Here is an 18,660-nt window from a genome sequence, read left to right on the forward strand (position 1 = left end):
TTTCCTAAGAAAACAGCTACTGACCATGTGATTCTGAAGCCAACAGTCAACTAACCTTCAAACCAACTTACCGTATGTCTACGCTCCTATACTGACCTCACTCGAGACCATTCTCTTTTTTTCATTGCCGCTCCTGGTTCAGGAAAGGACAATACTTTCCTTATTTTTCCAAGACCTCCAAACGTATCCTCTGTTCACATAAATCAAGAAGAAATTAATTTTAAGGTGGATCCAGAGGTTCTAGATTGGAAACACACTTGTGTCGCTTGGAATTCTCAAACAGGACTGGTTGAACTTTGGATCAATGGCAAGCGTTACCCTAGAAAAGGCACAAAGAAAGGATCTCCCCTAGGACCTGAGATAAGTGTCATCCTTGGGCAGGAACAGGACTCTTATGGAGGTGGTTTTGATGCAGATCAATCATTTGTAGGTGAAATAAGTGATGTCCATATGTGGGATTATGTTCTGCCCTCCAAAACTATGAAATATTTTGGTAGTAATTTTTATACTGTGCATGGAAATATTTTCAGTTGGGTAAATGGAACTCACGTGGTCAATGGGGGTGCCATCGTCTTGGAAGATTAATTAACTTCTTCATGATGAACCATAGATAATGTCATTTTTTGCTATTAACTATGGTGTATTTAAATATTTGCCTTTTTACCAGATGCAGGTGATGGGCCCCCTACTAGTATAGTGTGTACACTCCATCTGTGATTGCTTCATAGGAGTTCACAAATCAATAAATATCTTATCAATTGCAGAACCTCTGTGAAGTTTGTCCTGAGATGTAACCTATGTGAGATACCTGGAAACCTAAAGGTGTCATACACAAAATCCAATTATGTATCTTTGTGGCTTTTAAAAAAAGGTGAAGCTTTACAAAGGTGTTAATAACAATGACTGGTATGCAAATGGCGGTGGACTTAGAAACTTTAGGCTGGCAGCCCATGTCCACTACTGTCCTGCTTTCCCAGGCAGACGTTGTTGCGGTCCCACTCATCCTTTGTGTATGGAGACTAGTGCTTAGTGAACTTCCTTAGTGTTCTTCTGGAGTTCACCTTTCCCTCGTGTTCCCTATCCAGCACCTGGCTAAGGTGCTGATCAGCCTTTTTACAGTTGTGTTCAAAATAATAGCAGTCGGACATCACTAACCTGATCAATCACTGTTTTTGGTAGAAATGATATTTCTACATGGCAAATAATTTACTAGCAGGTGTAGTAGAGTGATGGAAATCCAACAGACCCAACAGTCATGGCATGCATGCTGCTAATTCTCTGTAATTCAATCACATATTGAAAGGGACATGTTCAAAATAATAGCAGTGTAGAGTTCAATGAGTGAGGTCATTCATTCTTTGAAAAACGGGTGGCAATTATTGCCCTTATTTAAGGAAGGAAGGCAGCAAATGTTGTACATGCTGGTTACAGTGCATTTCTCTCTGAAATTCTGAGGAAAATGGGTTGTTTCAGACATTGTTCAGAAGAACAGCTTAGCGCGTACAGCGTACCTTGATTAAAAAGTTGATTGGAGAGGGGGAAACATTTAAAGAGGTACAGAAAATGATAAACTGCTCAGCTAAAATTATCGCAAATGCTTTAAAATGGCAACCAAAACCTGAAAGACGTGGAAGAAAGTGAAAAACTACCATTCGAATGGATAGAAGAATAGCCAAAATGGCAAGGACTCAGCCAACAATCAGCTACAGGAAGATCAAAGAAGGTCTAAAGTTACCTGTGAGTACTGTTACAATTAGAAGACGCCTATGTGAAGCCAAGCTATCTGCAAGAAGCCCCCGCAAAGTCCCACTGTTGACAAAAAAGACATGTGCTGAAGAGGTTACAATTTGCCAAAGATTGAACTTTTTGTCCCAAGTTAGCGGAAAGGGAGACTTTGTGAGAAAAAAATATATAAAAATCAATTTCCGCTAACTTGTGCCAAAATAAAAATCTTCTATGAACTCGCCATGCCCCTCAAGGAATACCTTGGGGTGGCTTCTTTCCAAAATAGGGTCACATGTGGGGTATTTATACTGCCCTGGCATTTTAGGGGCCCTAAAGCGTGAGAAGAAGTCTGGAATCCAAATGTCTAAAAATGCCCTCCTAAAAGGTACTCATTGGAATTTGGGCCCCTTTGCGCACCTAGGCTGCAAAAAAGTGTCACACATGTGGTATCGCCGTACTCAGGAGAAGTTGGGAAAGGTGTTTTGGGGTGTCATTTTACATATACCCATGCTGGGTGAGAGAAATATCTCTCTAAAACGACAACTTTGTATAAAAAAAATGGAAAAAGTTGAATTTTACAGATATATTTATCTCACCCAGCATGGGTATATGTAAAAAGACACCCCAAAACACATTGCCCTACTTCTCCTGAGTACGGCGATACCACATGTGTGACACTTTTTTGCAGCCTAGGTGCGCAAAGGGGCCCAAATTCTAAAGAGCACCTTTAGGATTTCACAGGGCATTTTTTACGCATTTGGATTACAAACTACTTCTCACGCTTTAGGTCCCCTAAAATGCCAGGGCAGTATAAATATCCCACAAGTGACCCCATTTTGGAAAGAAGACACCCCAAGGTATTTCGTGAGGGGCATGGCGAGTTCATGTAAAAAAAAATTTTGCCACAAGTTAGTGGAATATGAGACTTTGTAAGAAAAATAAAATAAAAAAATACATCATTTTCCGCTAACTTGTGCCAAAAAATAAAAAATTCTAGGAACTCGCCATGCCCCTCACGGAATACCTTGGGTGTCTTCTTTCCAAAATGGGGTCACTTGTGGGGTATTTATACTATCCTGGCATTCTAGCACCTCAAGAAACATGACAGGTGCTCAGAAAGTCAGAGCTGCTTCAAAATGCGGAAATTCACATTTTTGTACCATAGTTTGTAAACGCTATAACTTTTGCGCAAACCAATAAATATACACTTATTGCATTTTTTTTTATCAAAGACATGTAGAACAATAAATTTAGAGAAAAATTTATATAGAAATGTAGTTTTATTTGAAAAATTTTACAACAGAGAGTAAAAAATGTCATTTTTTGGCAAAAATTTCGGTCAATTTCGATTAATATCAAAAAAAGTAAAAATGTCAGCAGCAATGAAATACCACCAAATGAAAGCTCTATTAGTGAGAAGAAAAGGATGTAAAATTCATTTGGGTGCCAAGTTGCATGACCGAGCAATAAACCGTTAAATTTGTGGAGTGCCGATTTGTAAAAAAAAGGGCCTGGTCACTAGGGGGGTTTAAACCTGTGGTCCTTAAGTGGTTAAATACATCAGAATACTTGAAGAGGTAATGCTGCCTTATGCTGAAGAGGAAATGCCCTTGAAATGGGTGTTCCAACAAGACAACGACCCCAAACACACCAGTAAACGTGCAACATCTTGGTTCCAGACCAACAAGATTGACGTTATGGAGCGGTCGGCCCAATCCCCGGATCTTAATCCAATAGAAAACTTGTGGGGTGACATCAAAAATGCAGTTTCTGAGGCAAAACCAAGAAATAGAGAAGAACTGTGGAATGTAGTCCAACCATCCTGTGCTGGAATACCTGTTCACAGGTGCCAGAAGTTGGTTGACTCATGCAACACAGACGTCCAGCAGTTGTCAGAAAAATATTAGTTAAGTGATTCAAAGGAAAGCAAAAACTTTAAACATTTTTCAGTTTATATAGTGAATATTTGAGTTTGCAAAGAAGAATACAAACACTGCTATTTTTTTTGAACAGTCTAATATTACATTTTCTTCAATTTGTTTAGAGGAACAACACAAATTTTATATATTTTTCTTCATGTTTTGATTTGAAATAGAATGTGTAGTGTCCCCAATGAATTTGTGTGTATGGAAATAGAAGCTATTAGAAGGCTTTTGAACTTTTATTTACTTTTTTAAACACACTGATATTATTTTGAACACAACTGTATATAGTTGGGCTGTAGTTCCATCTTTTGCCTGAGCTTTAAAGTTTTTTAGTGTCTAACCAGCAAATGTGTGATCTCTATTCTAACTACCCGTGTACCATACCTTAACTGACTACCGATTCTGCTCCTGGCCCCAGAAATTGAGTTACCTCTGGTTCTGATGAACTGCAGGAGCTCCTTCTCAATATGGACACAAAAAAGTCCCTGTATTAGACCTGTCTGAAAAGCAGTTAAATACTTAAAAAAATAAAATCTACAGTGCTTACAAATAATTGTTTATGGTGACAGTCAATGAGAGTCTTTTCTGACTTTTGAAACTCTTTTCCATCTGTCAGAGATATATTAGAAATGTATCTCTAGTGATAATCATTATAGCTATTACTGAAGCATCTAACAGAGAAGAGAAGCGGTCTGCACTATAGATCTGGTATGGACAGAATAGGGACAATGCAAAATGTAAACCAAAGTTAACAAAAAATGTAATTTGACCAGATGGTATGTAGGGAGCTGATTTGCATACGTCCACTAGAAGAAATGCATAAGATTTCATAGTCCGATTTCTTAACATGAAAAATTTAGATTTTAAGAGGTTATCCCATGAATAAAGTAAAAAAAAAAAAACATTCACCCAGTGGATACAGTGGTGCTTGAAAGTTTGTGGACTCTTCAGAATTTTCTGTATTTCTGCATACATTTTACCTAAATTCTAAAATTAGATAAAGTTAGCCAAATCAAATAAATGAATCAAACATATTAGACTTGGTTATTCAATTATTGAGTAAACTGATCAAATATCACGTCTCTGAGTCGGGTGTTTTCAATAAGTGAGATGACAATCAGGTGTGAGTGGGTGACTGTTTTTATTTAAAGAACAGGGATCCATCAAAGTCTGGTCTTTACAACACATGTTTTTGAAAGCTAATCATGCCACAAACAAAGGACATTTTGCGGACCTCAGAAAAAGAGTTGTTGATGCTCATCAGGCAGGAAAAGATTGCAAAACCATATCTAAACAGTTTGGACTCCAAAGAGGCTACCAAAGACTCCAAAAAGTCCTCCAAAGAGTTTTGACTCCAGTCCACCAATCCACAGATTGTGTACAAATGGAAGAAACTCAAAACCATTATTACACTCCCCAGGACTGATCAACCAGCAAAGATCACGCCAAGAGCAAGGTGTGTAATAGTCCACAAGATCACAAAGGAATCCAAGGTAACCTCTAAGCAACTAAAAGACTTTTTTAAATCAGCCAATGTTAATGTTCATGAGTCCACCATCAGAAGGGCACTGAATAACAATGGTGTGCTTGGAAGGATTGAAAGGAGGAAGCTGCTGCTCTGCAAAAACAACACTGCAAGCCAGAAGGCTATTGGAGCAGGGTTTTGTGGACGGAGGAGACCAAAATATAACTTTTTGGTTTAAGTGAGAAGCGTTATGTTTGGAGAACGGAAAACACTGCATTCGAGCATTAGAACCTCATCCCAACTGTGAAGCAAAGTGGTGGCAGTATTATGGTTTCGGCCTGTTTTGGTGCATCTGGGCTGGAAAGCTTGCCATCGTCGATGGGACAATGAATTCTGAATTACACCAGCAGAATATAAAGAAAAATGTCAGGACATCTGAGCTGAATCTCAAGAGATCGTGAGTCATGCAGGAAGACAACAACCTTAATCAAACGAGTTGTTCTACCAAGGAATGGCCAAAAAATAAGAAAATTAAAGTTTTGGATTGGCCAAGTAAAAGTCCTGACTTTAATCCAGTAGAAATGTTGTGGAAGGACCTGAAGCGAGCAGTTCATGGAAGGAAACCCACCAACATAACAGAGCTCAAGCTGCTTGGAATGGAAAACCCACCAACATAACAGAGCTCAAGCTGCTTGGAATGGTAAACCCACCAACATAACAGAGCTCAAGCTGCTTGGAATGGAGAAATGGGCTAAAATTCCTCCAAGCTGATGTACAGGACTACCCAACATACTTCGGAAATATTTAGATGCAGTTGTAGATGAACTTGTAAGTCAAATTTATGCAGAAATATAGAAAATTTTGAAGGATTCGTTAACATTCAAGCACCACTGTACTTGCTACACAAGCACTACTCACAGTGGACACATGGCAAATAGAACTGTACATTCACCATGGTGGGAGAGGGGATATTTGATCGTAATTTTTGTTTTTGTTCATCAGCCTCTATAAAAATCTGATATATAACATACAAGGCTATATGATATACATTATTACACAATACAACATTAAAAAGGTCAAGGGACTGGTTAATCCTTTTTTTAAACATTGCAAAAGAGTACCATTTCATAACTACTGGCAAAAAATGACAACACTGAACTTCCCCATGTACCAATTTGCATTTCTCTATATAAAACCACAGTGACTGCTTAACACACAGAATCAGATGTGGCATTGAGGAGAAGGTAAGACATCTGTCCTGATAATAACTTCTAGGTGGAGACCTAATTACCCGCTCCATCAGTTCAGAATTACAGTGGGCTATTATGTTGGAGTATTATGAGGATTAATATAGTGTAGTATTATGTAGAGTATGCCATTTTGTTAATGTTTTTGAATTTTACTTATTTTTAAATGTTTTTAATTAGATACTGTGAAATGTCTAACCAAGTTTATTCCTTTAGTCACTTATACTATGAGGGTTGCTGTTGATATCGGCTTGCCTACTGTATGTTTTCATTGTTTTAATACAAGGTTATGTTCACATTCGGCAATTGAATAACTTAAAGAGATTGTCCACTATTTTGATATTGATGGCCTATCCTCAGGATATCCCATGGACAGGGTTCCGATAACCAGAACCCTTACTAATCACTTGAAGGGGAACATAGCTGTAGTAACCAGCTCTGGATGGGGCTGTGTAGTTCTTTCGCTGAAGCTACTCACAAAGAGCTGATTAAACGGGGGTGCCAGGTGTCAGACCTCCATCAATCAGATACTGATGACCTATCCTACAGATAGGCCATTAATATAAAAAATCCAGGCAACCCCTTCAAGGACATGACCTATTTTGGTCATTGAAAAGGAGTCATTGGTGCTTGGATTGACTTATATAAAGTTGCTGAATATTAATTCATACTGGGTTTTTTTTCTACAGCAAAATGAAAAAGGTTTCCATTATTTTTCTGCTGTTCTCCGGATGTTTTGCTCTGCAAGGTAAGTAAATGTTTAACCACTTCCCATCTGGGCCATTTGCCCCCTTCCTGACCAGGCCTAATTTTGCAAATCTGACATATCTCACTTTATGTGGTAATAACTTTGAAACGCCTTTACTTATCCAAGTCATTCAGAGATTGATTTCTCGTGACACATTGTACTTCACGATAGTCATAAATTTAAGTCAATATATCTCACCTTTATTTATGAAAAAATCCCAAATTTACCAAAAATTTCGAAAAATTCGCAATTTTCTACATTTACATTTCTCTGCTTTTAAAACAGAAAGGGATACCTCATAAAATATTTATTACTTAACATTCCCCATATGTCTCCTTTATGGTGGCATCATTTTGGAAATGTCATTTTCTTTTTTTAGGACGTTAGAAGGCTTAGAAGTTTAGAAGTAATTCTTCAAATTTTTATGGAAATTGCCCTTTTTTAAGGACCAGTTCAGGTCTGAAGTCACTTTGTGGGGCCTACATAGTGGATACCCCAATAAATGACCCCATTGTAGAAACTACACCCCTCAAGTTACTTAAAACCGATTTTACAAACTTTGTTAACCCTTTAGGCGATCCACAAGAATTAAAGGAAAATGGAGATCAAATTTTTAAATTTCACTTTTTTGGCAGAGTTTCCATTTTAATCCAATTTTTTCTTTAACACATCGATGGTTAACAGCCAAACAAAACTCAATATTTATTACCCAGATTCTGCGGTTTACAGAAACACCCCACATGTGGTTATAAACTGCTGTATGGGCACACGGCAGGGCGCAGAAGAAAAGGAACTCCACATGGTTTTTAGATACCATGTCCCATTTGAAGCCCCCCTGATGCACCCTTACAGTAGAAACTCCCAAGAAGTGATCCCATTTTGGAAACTAGGGGATAAGGTGCCAGTTTTATTGGTACTATTTTTGGGTACATATGATTTTTGGATCATTCATTATAACACTTTATAGGGCAAGGTGACCAAAAAATTGGTGGTTTTAGCACAGTTTTTATTTATTTATTTTTACAGCGTTCACCTGAGAGGTTCGGTCAAGTGACATTTTTATAGAGCAGATCATTACGGATGTGGCGATGCCTAATATGTATACTTTTTCTTATTTATTTAAGTTTTACACAATAATAGCATTTTTGAAACAAAAAAAATATGTTTTAATGTGTCCATGTTCTGAGAGCTATATATTATTATTTTTTTTAAGATTTTCTAATGCAGGGGCTCATTTTTTGCGGGATGAGGTTAAGTTTTTATTGTTACCATTTTGTGGGACATACGCCTTTTTGATCACTTGGTGTTGCACTTTTTGTGATGTAAGGTGACAAAAATTGCTTGTTTTGACAGTTTTTTTTTTTTTTTTTTTACGGTGTACACCCGAGGGGTTAGGTCATGTGATATTTTTATAGAGCTGGTTGTTACGGACGCGGCCTAATATGTATACTTTGTTTATTTATTTCACTTTAACACAATAATAGCATTTTTGAAACCAAACAAAAAGATATTTTAGTGTCTCCATGTTTTGAGAGCTATAGTTGTTTTATTTTTTGAGAGATTTTCTTATGTAGGGGCTCTTTTTTTGTGGGATGAGGTGACGGTTTTATTTGTACCATTTTGTGGGACATACGCCTTTTTGATCACTTGGTGTTGCACTTTTTGTGATGTAAGGTGAAAAAATTGCTTTTTTTGACAGTTATTTTGTATTAATTTTTTATGGTGTTTATCGGACTGGGTCGATCATGTAAAATATTTATAGAGCAGACCGTCACGGACGCGGCCTTATCAAATATGTCTATTTTATTAAATTTTTTCTATTGTTTTAAAAAAAAATATTCCTTACTTGGGAAATTTTTTTTTACATGTGAAACATTTTTTTTTTTTTTTAACACTTGATTTTTGCATTTTTTATTTCACACTTTTCGTCCCTCGGGGGGACATTTACTTCACTTTTTTTTTTTTTTAACTATTGATCTCTCCTGTAACTGGGGCTGACATAGTAGCCCCAGTTACAATAGAAATGCACCCCCCAGATAGAGATGTCGCGAAAGGCAAACCCGAATTTCCGCAAATGTTCGCGAACGGGCGAACCGCCATAGACTTCAATAGGCAGGCGAATTTTAAAACCCACAGGGACTCTTTCTGGCCACAATTGTGATGGAAAAGTTGTTTCAAGGGGACTAACACCTGGACTGTGGCATGCCGGAGGAAGATCCATGGCAAAACTCCCATGGAAAATTATGTAGTTGACGCAGAGTGTGGTAAGTTGAATTCGCAATGCGATTAATATAACCTGTATTGCGATTACAACTTAGATCTGAGTTCCTAATGGTTGTATTGCTAGAATTGACGAATATAACAAATATAGCACTATATTCTCAATCTTCGTTATGTTCTAGCAATACAACCATTAGGAACCCAGGACCCATCGCATATGTTCGCCGGGAACCGCCGGCGAATAGTTCGGGACATCACTACCCCCAGAGAGGCTGTACAGCGCAATACAGTGCTGTACAGCCTCAGAGCAGGAGTGATCGAGGTCTCTGAAAGACCTCACACAGCTCCTGCACTGTCCGGTCCCGGCGATCACATGACCACCGGGCCGGAACAGGAAGCGCTTAGCGCTTCCTGCTCTGCATACACAGCGCTCGGTGAGCGCTGTGTATGCAGCGATCTAGAAGGCAGGGACACCTGGGCACTGTCCCTGCCTTCTCTCTGGGTTGCCCTGCTATCACTGACAGCGGGCAACCCTATCAGCAGCTGCACGATTAGCGTGCAGCTGCAGTTTCTGAATGGACATTCTGGAACGTCCATTCAGAAATAGAGAACCACCTCCCGGACGTTTATAGTCTATGGGCGGACGGGAGGTGGCTAATAGAAATTAAGTATCCTGTACCAAAAATGTCCAGAAAGACGCCCCGGCTGCCCATTGCATGATCATCTACAGTACTTCTCGAGAACCAGTAATTTTCTCAATTTACAACATCTTCAGAGTGTCCTTTCCCTGGTGTCCGAATTTTCACTGAACTCTCCCTGATCACCTCGTTCAGTCAGTTCTATGTCCTATCTTTGGTTACCATTTGTTCAAAGTCTAAGTAACCCTATATTAAAAACTCCAGTGACCCTTGGATGTCATGTCATGTCTTCAGTTGCTAATATTGTATATTGTATATTTTTCAGTGCTTTGTGTCCTTCCTTGATTCAATGGTTTTCTGACCCTTTGTAATACTTTTCTAATCTTCTGAGAAATAAATTCCTTTAGATTCCAGCATCACCTTTTGGTGCCCCCTGTTTTTTCCATGTAAAATACGTTGTAAAATACCTTGCAGGTAAGTTCTTGTAAGATCGGTGCATTGGAAATGTAGTTTGAAGGATCAGGCCAAAAGTAAAAGTATAGTAGTTTCTCTTTACTTAGTGCAAAATATAACTTGTGGCACATCCAGCAATATTAAGTACAAAGTGTAGTTTTGTCTCCAGATGAGGAGGTATGGTGGCTGGTTGGGTGGAAATTGAATAGCATTTGCAGGCACTTGTGGATATAGGTGTCCACTGTGTGATTCATGCTTGATGTTTGCATGGCCTGGTTGTTAGCGAGTTGATGGGTGTCTGAGCCATAGTCCATCACCTGCAGCAGTGTCTATAAAGCAGAAAGTTCACTGATCACTTCACTGTCTTATCACACTGATGCTTTCTGGAAACAGCGTTCAGGATTCTGATGATCTGTCTGAAGTGATGGTCTTACAGGAGAACTGGATATGGTCCCTAGGAGTAGGGGCCCTAGCATGTGCTTCCTCTCGCTTTGCTGTCTACTCTGAAACTCTTCCTCCTGGCAGGAAGCAGGAACAGTTCAGTCCTACCAAAAGGGGAAGAACAGAATGGTTAGCCCTGTTCCTGCCAACCATTGCCCATAGTGTTGAGCGAATCGAGCTTCGGATCCACAATCCGAAGTCAATTCGTTCAAAAACTTTGTTTTAATGATATAAGGAGACCTGTCTCCATACAGCATTAAAATGTATGTGCTTCGGTGAGGCAAACTTTGTTAAGTTTGAAGTCATGCAAGACTTCGGAGAATAACTTCGGCCTTTGATTCTTCAACTATAAAAACATTTTAAACAGGTGGGCTTCAGAAACGGCTGGTACCTCAGGCTGGACTGTTGCACCACACTCACAAGTATCCCCAGAAACTATTCTTCTCACATAGACCAGGACAGGAACAGCTCTACAACATCATCTACAATAACAATAATATAATAACATCTCTGACCGGAGGACCAGCACAACCTACTCCTGTAACCACAGGTCCTTCAACCACTTCTCCTTACAACTGTAGGTTATGTAAAGTGGTTAAAGGGAATGGCTACTTTCTGACTACTTGTGACCAATATGTAGGTAAGACTATTATACAGCACTTACTAATATACAGGGAGTGCAGAATTATTAGGCAAGTTGTATTTTTGAGGATTAATTTTATTATTGAACAACAACCATGTTCTCAATGAACCCAAAAAACTCATTAATATCAAAGCTGAATATTTTTGGAAGTAGTTTTTAGTTTTTTTTTTGTTTTAGCTATTTTAGGGGGATATCTGTGTGTGCAGGTGACTATTACTGTGCCTAATTATTAGGCAACTTAACAAAAAACAAATATATACCCATTTCAATTATTTATTTTTACCAGTGAAACCAATATAACATCTCAACATTCACAAATATACATTTCTGACATTCAAAAACAAAACAAAAACAAATCAGTGACCAATATAGCCACCTTTCTTTGCAAGGACACTCAAAAGCCTGCCATCCATGGATTCTGTCAGTGTTTTGATCTGTTCACCATCAACATTGCGTGCAGCAACAACCACAGCCTCCCAGACACTGTTCAGAGAGGTGTACTGTTTTCCCTCCTTGTAAATCTCACATTTGATGATGGACCACAGGTTCTCAATGGGGTTCAGATCAGGTGAACAAGGAGGCCATGTCATTAGATTTTCTTCTTTTATACCCTTTCTTGCCAGCCACGCTGTGGAGTACTTGGACGCGTGTGATGGAGCATTGTCCTGCATGAAAATCCTGTTTTTCTTGAAGGATGCAGACTTCTTCCTGTACCACTGCTTGAAGAAGGTGTCTTCCAGAAACTGGCAGTAGGACTGGGAGTTGAGCTTGACTCCATCCTCAACCCGAAAAGGCCCCACAAGCTCATCTTTGATGATACCAGCCCAAACCAGTACTCCACCTCCACCTTGCTGGCGTCTGAGTCGGACTGGAGCTCTCTGCCCTTTACCAATCCAGCCACGGGCCCATCCATCTGGCCCATCAAGACTCACTCTCATTTCATCAGTCCAAAAAACCTTATAAAAATCAGTCTTGAGATATTTCTTGGCCCAGTCTTGACGTTTCAGCTTGTGTGTCTTGTTCAGTGGTGGTCGTCTTTCAGACTTTCTTACCTTGGCCATGTATCTGAGTATTGCACACCTTGTGCTTTTGGGCACTCCAGTGATGTTGCAGCTCTGAAATATGGCCAAACTCGTGGCAAGTGGCATCTGCACGCTTGACTTTTCTCAGTTCATGGGCAGTTATTTTGCGCCTTGGTTTTTCCACACGCTTCTTGCGACCCTGTTGACTATTTTGAATGAAACGCTTGATTGTTCGATGATCACACTTCAGAAGCTTTGCAATTTTAAGAGTGCTGCATCCCTCTGCAAGATATCTCACTATTTTTTACTTTTCTGAGCCTGTCAAGTCCTTCTTTTGACCCATTTTGCCAAAGGAAAGGAAGTTGCCTAATAATTATGCACACCTAATATAGGGTGTTGATGTCATTAGACCACACCCCTTCTCATTACAGAGATGCACATCACCTAATATGCTTAATTGGTAGTAGGCTTTTGAGCCTATACAGCTTGGAGTAAGACAACATAAAGAGGATGATGTGGTCAAAATACTAATTTGCCTAATAATTCTGCACGCAGTGTAGCTGTTGTTGATATTCTGTGCTGTTCGCTCAACTTCAGAAGTCATGACTCCCTGTTAGGTAAATCTTCTGTGCTGTCCGCATAGAGGTCCTGTCCATAAGATGGCCGCTGATGAAGAGTCATGTGACCAGACACACTTCTCAGCTGCCTCCATTCAAACACACTACACCTGCATTAAACTCCCAAGAGTGCAAGTCTAAATGGCAGGTGCAGGGTTCTTCAACGGAGTAGACATCACATGGAAGTTATGTGTCTGGTGTCTGGTGCCTGGACACATGACCTTCCATCAGCAGCCATTTTATGGACAAGACCTCCTTGTGGACAGCACAAAAGACTTGGCAAACAAGGGGGCATGCCTTGTGAAATATAGAAAATGGTGCAGAATTTCAACAAAGGCTGTATTAGTAAGTGCCATATAGACATCTTACACACAAATTGGTCAACAGTAGTCAGAAGGTAGCCAACTCTAGCAGGAAAGTGCGTTTTTATATAAATCATTTGCAGTATTTTAATAAATATGATTATTTAATGTGACATACCTGATAATAATCATTATTAAACTTTTCTCTATTCAACTTTTTCTCTGTCTTGTGGTCTAGGTAAAAATATCCTTACTTTTCCTAAGCAAACAGCTACTGACCATGTGATTCTGAAGCCAACAGTGAACCAACCTTTAAACCAACTTACCGTATGTCTACGCTCCTATACTGACCTCTCTCGAGACCATTCTCTTTTTTCTATAGCCTCTCCTGGTTCAGGAAAGGACAATACTTTTCTTATTTTTCCAAAACCTCCAAACGTATGCTCTGTTCACATAAATCAAGAAGCAATTAATTTTAAGGTGGATCCAGAGGTTCTAGATTGGAAACACACTTGTGTCGCTTGGAATTTCGAAACAGGACTGGTTGAACTTTGGATCAATGGCAAGCGTTATCCTAGAAAAGGCACGAAGAAAGGATCTCCCATAGGAACTGAGATAAGTGTCATCCTCGGGCAGGAACAGGACTCTTATGGAGGTGGTTTTGATGCAGGTCAATCATTTGTAGGTGAAATGCGTGATGTCCATATGTGGGATTATGTTCTGCCCGCCAAAATTGTGAAAGATTTTTGTACCGATTATTATCCTATGCATGGAAATATTTTTAATTGGACAAATGGAACTAATGTGATCAAAGGGGGCGCCGTAGTCTTGGAAGATTAATTAACTTCTTCATGATGAACCATAGATAATGTCATCCTCTGCTAATAACTATTGTGTATCTGAAATATTTGCCTTTATTGCCAGGTGTAGGTGATGCGTCGCCTACTAGTATAGTGTGTATACTCCATCTGTGATTGCTTTATATGAGTTCCCAAATTAATAAATATCTTACCAATGACACAACCTCTATGAAGTTTGTCCTGAGAAGAAACCTATGTATGATAACTAGAAACCTAAAGGTGTCATACACAAAATCCATCCACGCTCATTGATGAACCTTTGTGACTTTCAAAAAAGATGAAGCTTTACAAAACCAACGTGGTGTTATAGTCTAATAACAGTGAATGGTATGCAAGTGGCAGTGTACTTTAAAGGGGTATACCGATGTTAGTAATGACATATCCCTACTGATTGTAGCGGTTTAACCTCCAACTACACTATAAGCAAGAATATTCTGTCCTTTACCCCGTACTACACCTTTCAAGTAGACCGCTACTTGCATACCATTCACTGCTTTGAAAACATAAGGTGCGCTGTGTGAAGCTCGAACACAACTTTCTTTGAAAAGTCACACCAATGTCCTAGGCAGAGAATCAGAGGAACTTTTTAAAATTTCTTGAGATATAGTGAAGTTCACTCACTATTTGCCCACTTATCTTGGAGAAGATGTATATGGAAAGGCCCTGTGTAGGCAGCCTGTACAGCTCCTTAGTACAAATCTGTAAGGGCACTAGCATACAGGATCTCTTAGACTCTATATGTAGATATTTCTATTCTATGGAACCACCTGACATAAATATACAATCCTGAGCACCAGTTCTTCCCACCCAGAGGTCACTGGTACTCAGCGGTTTTGCTCCCATGATCACTTTAGAGGGACGGCTATGATTGACCCTTGGGATGCTGTGATCAGTAGCCATCAAGACAACAAAAAGAAGGACACTAATGGTTCCCTTATGCCCACAATTAACCATTATTTTTTAAATTTGTATTAAAAATAGTATATTATCTTTAGTCTTAATTAGAGGTGGGACGAATCCAATTTTTTTTCGATTCCGAATCCTAAAAGGTTCTCGAATATATTGAATCTTTCAAATCTCGAATCCTACGAATCCTGTACATAAGAATTGTGTACAGGATTCGTAGGATTCGAGATTTGAAAGATTCAATATATTCGAGAACCTTTTAGGATTCGGATTCGAAAAAAAATTGGATTCGTCCCACCTCTAATTAAGACTAAAGATAATATACTATTTTTAATACAAATTTAAAATACAATGGTGGTCCAAACTCAATATTCTTTTAATATGAAAAAATAAAGAGTTCTTACTTTTTTAACAAAGTATTCATCAACACAAAACCTGGCAGGAGAGCTGTGCAAACAAGTCCAGAGAGTGACACCCGCTGCCCAGGCACGGCAGAGGCGGCTACCCGGGACCCGAGGTGAGTGCTGTTATGCGGTGCTTGCTTAGGGTTTTACTAGGGAAAGTTCACAGGTAGAGAAATAGCAGGCGTCTCGGGAGGCGCGGGGACGTGACGCAGGTCAGTTTCTAGGGAATTTTGCCAACAGGGCGAACAATACAAAAGCGCCCCCCCCCCCCCCCATTAACATTTAAAGAGGACCTTTCCCGGGTCCCAACATTGCAAGATAACCATCATGCTGTGTAGAGCGGCGCCCAGGGATCTCACTGCACTTACTATTATCCCTGGGCGCAGCTCTGTTCGCCCGCTCTGGCCCCCTGTATATTCCACGCGCTTTATGGTAATTGCTGCTAACTTTGCAACAGGGAGGAGACATCAGCTTCTCTCCTGGGCGGTCCTTCTCCCAGGCTGTGAGCTCTGCACTGCGATTGGACAGCGCGACAGTCTGGGAGAAGGAACGACCAGGGGGAAACAGGGCAGACTCCTCCCTGGTGAACCGGAGCGGCGCCCAGGGATAATAGTAAGTGCAGTGAGATCCCTGGGTGCCACTCTACAAGGCCAGATAGTTATCTTACAATGTTCAGATCCAAGAAAGGTCCTCTTTAAAGGGACTCTGTCACCACTTTCTAACCCCCCCCTTTTAAAAGTATTGTTATCTCCATGGCGCCCCTGTGATTACAAAGGTGTTGTTAGAAGATAAATTCGCCGTCTCCTTTTGATAAAAAGAGCTTTTATCTAACCTGTCAATCTTCTTGATAAGGTGCCCAGGGCGTTTCTGTTGGTCTCAAGCTGCCGCCCGCCGCCGCCGTTGGTGCCCAGCTCCTCCCCTGATGCTTTCAGCGCCGCCTGAATGTAATGAAATACGCCTCCGGCTCTCGCTCAGTGCCCCCTCCTCCTTTTCAAAGATCCCGCGCGTGCGCACAGGCCTGTGCCTGATGCGCCCGTGCGGACATTTACAATCAGCCTCATTGAGCGAAGTGCGCATGCGCGCACTTCGCTCAACCTCCTCATCAGACAAGCACTGCAGCCAGCCAGGCTCTGAGTGGCTGGCTGCAGTGCTCGTCTGATGAGGAGGTTGAGCGAAGTGCGCGCATGCGCACTTCGCTCAATGAGGCTGATTGTAAATGTCCGCACGGGCGCATCAGGCACAGGCCTGTGCGCACGCGCGGGATCTTTGAAAAGGAGGAGGGGGCACTGAGCGAGAGCCGGAGGCGTATTTCATTACATTCAGGCGGCGCTGAAAGCATCAGGGGAGGAGCTGGGCACCAACGGCGGCGGCGGCGGGCGGCAGCTTGAGACCAACAGAAACGCCCTGGGCACCTTATCAAGAAGATTGACAGGTTAGATAAAAGCTCTTTTTATCAAAAGGAGACGGCGAATTTATCTTCTAACAACACCTTTGTAATCACAGGGGCGCCATGGAGATAACAATACTTTTAAAAGGGGGGGTTAGAAAGTGGTGACAGAGTCCCTTTAACCACCTCAGCCCCCAGTGCTTAAACACCCTGAAAGACCAGGCCACTTTTTACACTTCTGACCTACACTACTTTCACCGTTTATTGCTCGGTCATGCAACTTACCACCCAAATGAATTTTACCTCCTTTTCTTCTCACTAATAGAGCTTTCATTTGGTGGTATTTTATTGCTGCTGACATTTTTACTTTTTTTGTTATTAATCGAAATTTAACGATTTTTTTGCAAAAAAATGACATTTTTTACTTTCAGTTGTAAAATTTTGCAAAAAAAACGACATCCATATATAAATTTTGCTCTAAATTTATTGTTCTACATGTCTTTGATAAAAAAAAAATGTTTGGGTAAAAAAAAAATGGTTTGGGTAAAAGTTATAGCGTTTACAAACTATGGTACAAAAATGTGAATTTCCGCTTTTTGAAGCAGCTCTGACTTTCTGAGCACCTGTCATGTTTCCTGAGGTTCTACAATGCCCAGACAGTACAAACACCCCACAAATGACCCCATTTCGGAAAGTACACACCCTAAGGTATTCGCTGATGGGCATAGTGAGTTCATAGAACTTTTTATTTTTTGTCACAAGTTAGTGGAAAATGATGATTTTTTTTTTTTTTTTTTTCTTACAAAGTCTCATATTCCACTAACTTGTGACAAAAAATAAAAACTTCTATGAACTCACTATGCCCATCACGAAATACCTTGGGGTCTCTTCTTTCCAAAATGGGGTCACTTGTGGGGTAGTTATACTGCCCTGGCATTCTAGGGGCCCAAATGTGTGGTAAGGAGTTTGAAATCAAATTCTGTAAAAAATGACCTGTGAAATCCGAAAGGTGCTCTTTGGAATATGGGCCCCTTTGACCACCTAGGCTGCAAAAAAGTGTCACACATCTGGTATCTCCGTACTCAGGAGAAGGTGGGGAATGTGTTTTGGGGTGTCTTTTTACATATACCCATGCTGGGTGAGATAAATATCTTGGTCAAATGCCAACTTTGTATAAAAAAAATGGGAAAAGTTGTCTTTTGCCAAGATATTTCTCTCACCCAGCATGGGTATATGTAAAATGACACCCCAAAACACATTCCCCACCTTCTCCTGAGTACGGCAATACCAGATGTGTGACACTTTTTTGCAGCCTAGGTGGGCAAAGGGGCCCATATTCCAAAGAGCACCTTTCGGATTTCACAGGTCATTTTTTACAGAATTTGATTTCAAACTCCTTACCACACATTTGGGCCCCTAGAATGCCAGGGCAGTATAACTACCCCACAAGTGACCCCATTTTGGAAAGAAGACACCCCAAGGTATTCCGTGAGGGGCATGGCAAGTTCCTAGAATTTTTTATTTTTTGTCACAAGTTAGTGGGAAATGATGATTTTTTTTTTTTTTTTTTTTTTCATACAAAGTCTCATATTTCACTAACTTGTGACAAAAAATAAAAACTTCCATGAACTCACTATGCCCATCAGCGAATACCTTG

General features: G+C 40.2%; 2 protein-coding genes across 2 annotated transcripts; both read left to right on the forward strand.

Moving 5' to 3' along the window:
- Positions 1 to 763, forward strand: LOC120981533 (jeltraxin-like; the record flags this gene model as incomplete). Its single annotated transcript, XM_040411069.1, is given in 1 exon segment — positions 1 to 763. A coding segment is annotated over 1 exon segment (585 nt), but the record flags the coding sequence as incomplete, so codon positions are not given.
- Positions 764 to 6,273: 5,510 nt separating this feature from the next.
- On the forward strand, positions 6,274 to 14,466 carry LOC120981820 (jeltraxin-like). The gene is made up of 3 exons (XM_040411571.1): positions 6,274 to 6,359; positions 7,052 to 7,110; positions 13,685 to 14,466. The coding sequence occupies exons 2-3, from the start codon at positions 7,056 to 7,058 to the stop codon at positions 14,284 to 14,286; spliced, it is 657 nt and encodes a 218-aa protein (XP_040267505.1). The 5' UTR covers positions 6,274 to 6,359; positions 7,052 to 7,055; the 3' UTR covers positions 14,287 to 14,466.
- The last annotated feature ends 4,194 nt before the right edge of the window (positions 14,467 to 18,660 follow it).

Source organism: Bufo bufo, chromosome 11 (genome assembly GCF_905171765.1).
Source record: "Bufo bufo chromosome 11, aBufBuf1.1, whole genome shotgun sequence".
In the NCBI taxonomy this organism is placed as follows: Eukaryota; Metazoa; Chordata; class Amphibia; order Anura; family Bufonidae; genus Bufo; species Bufo bufo.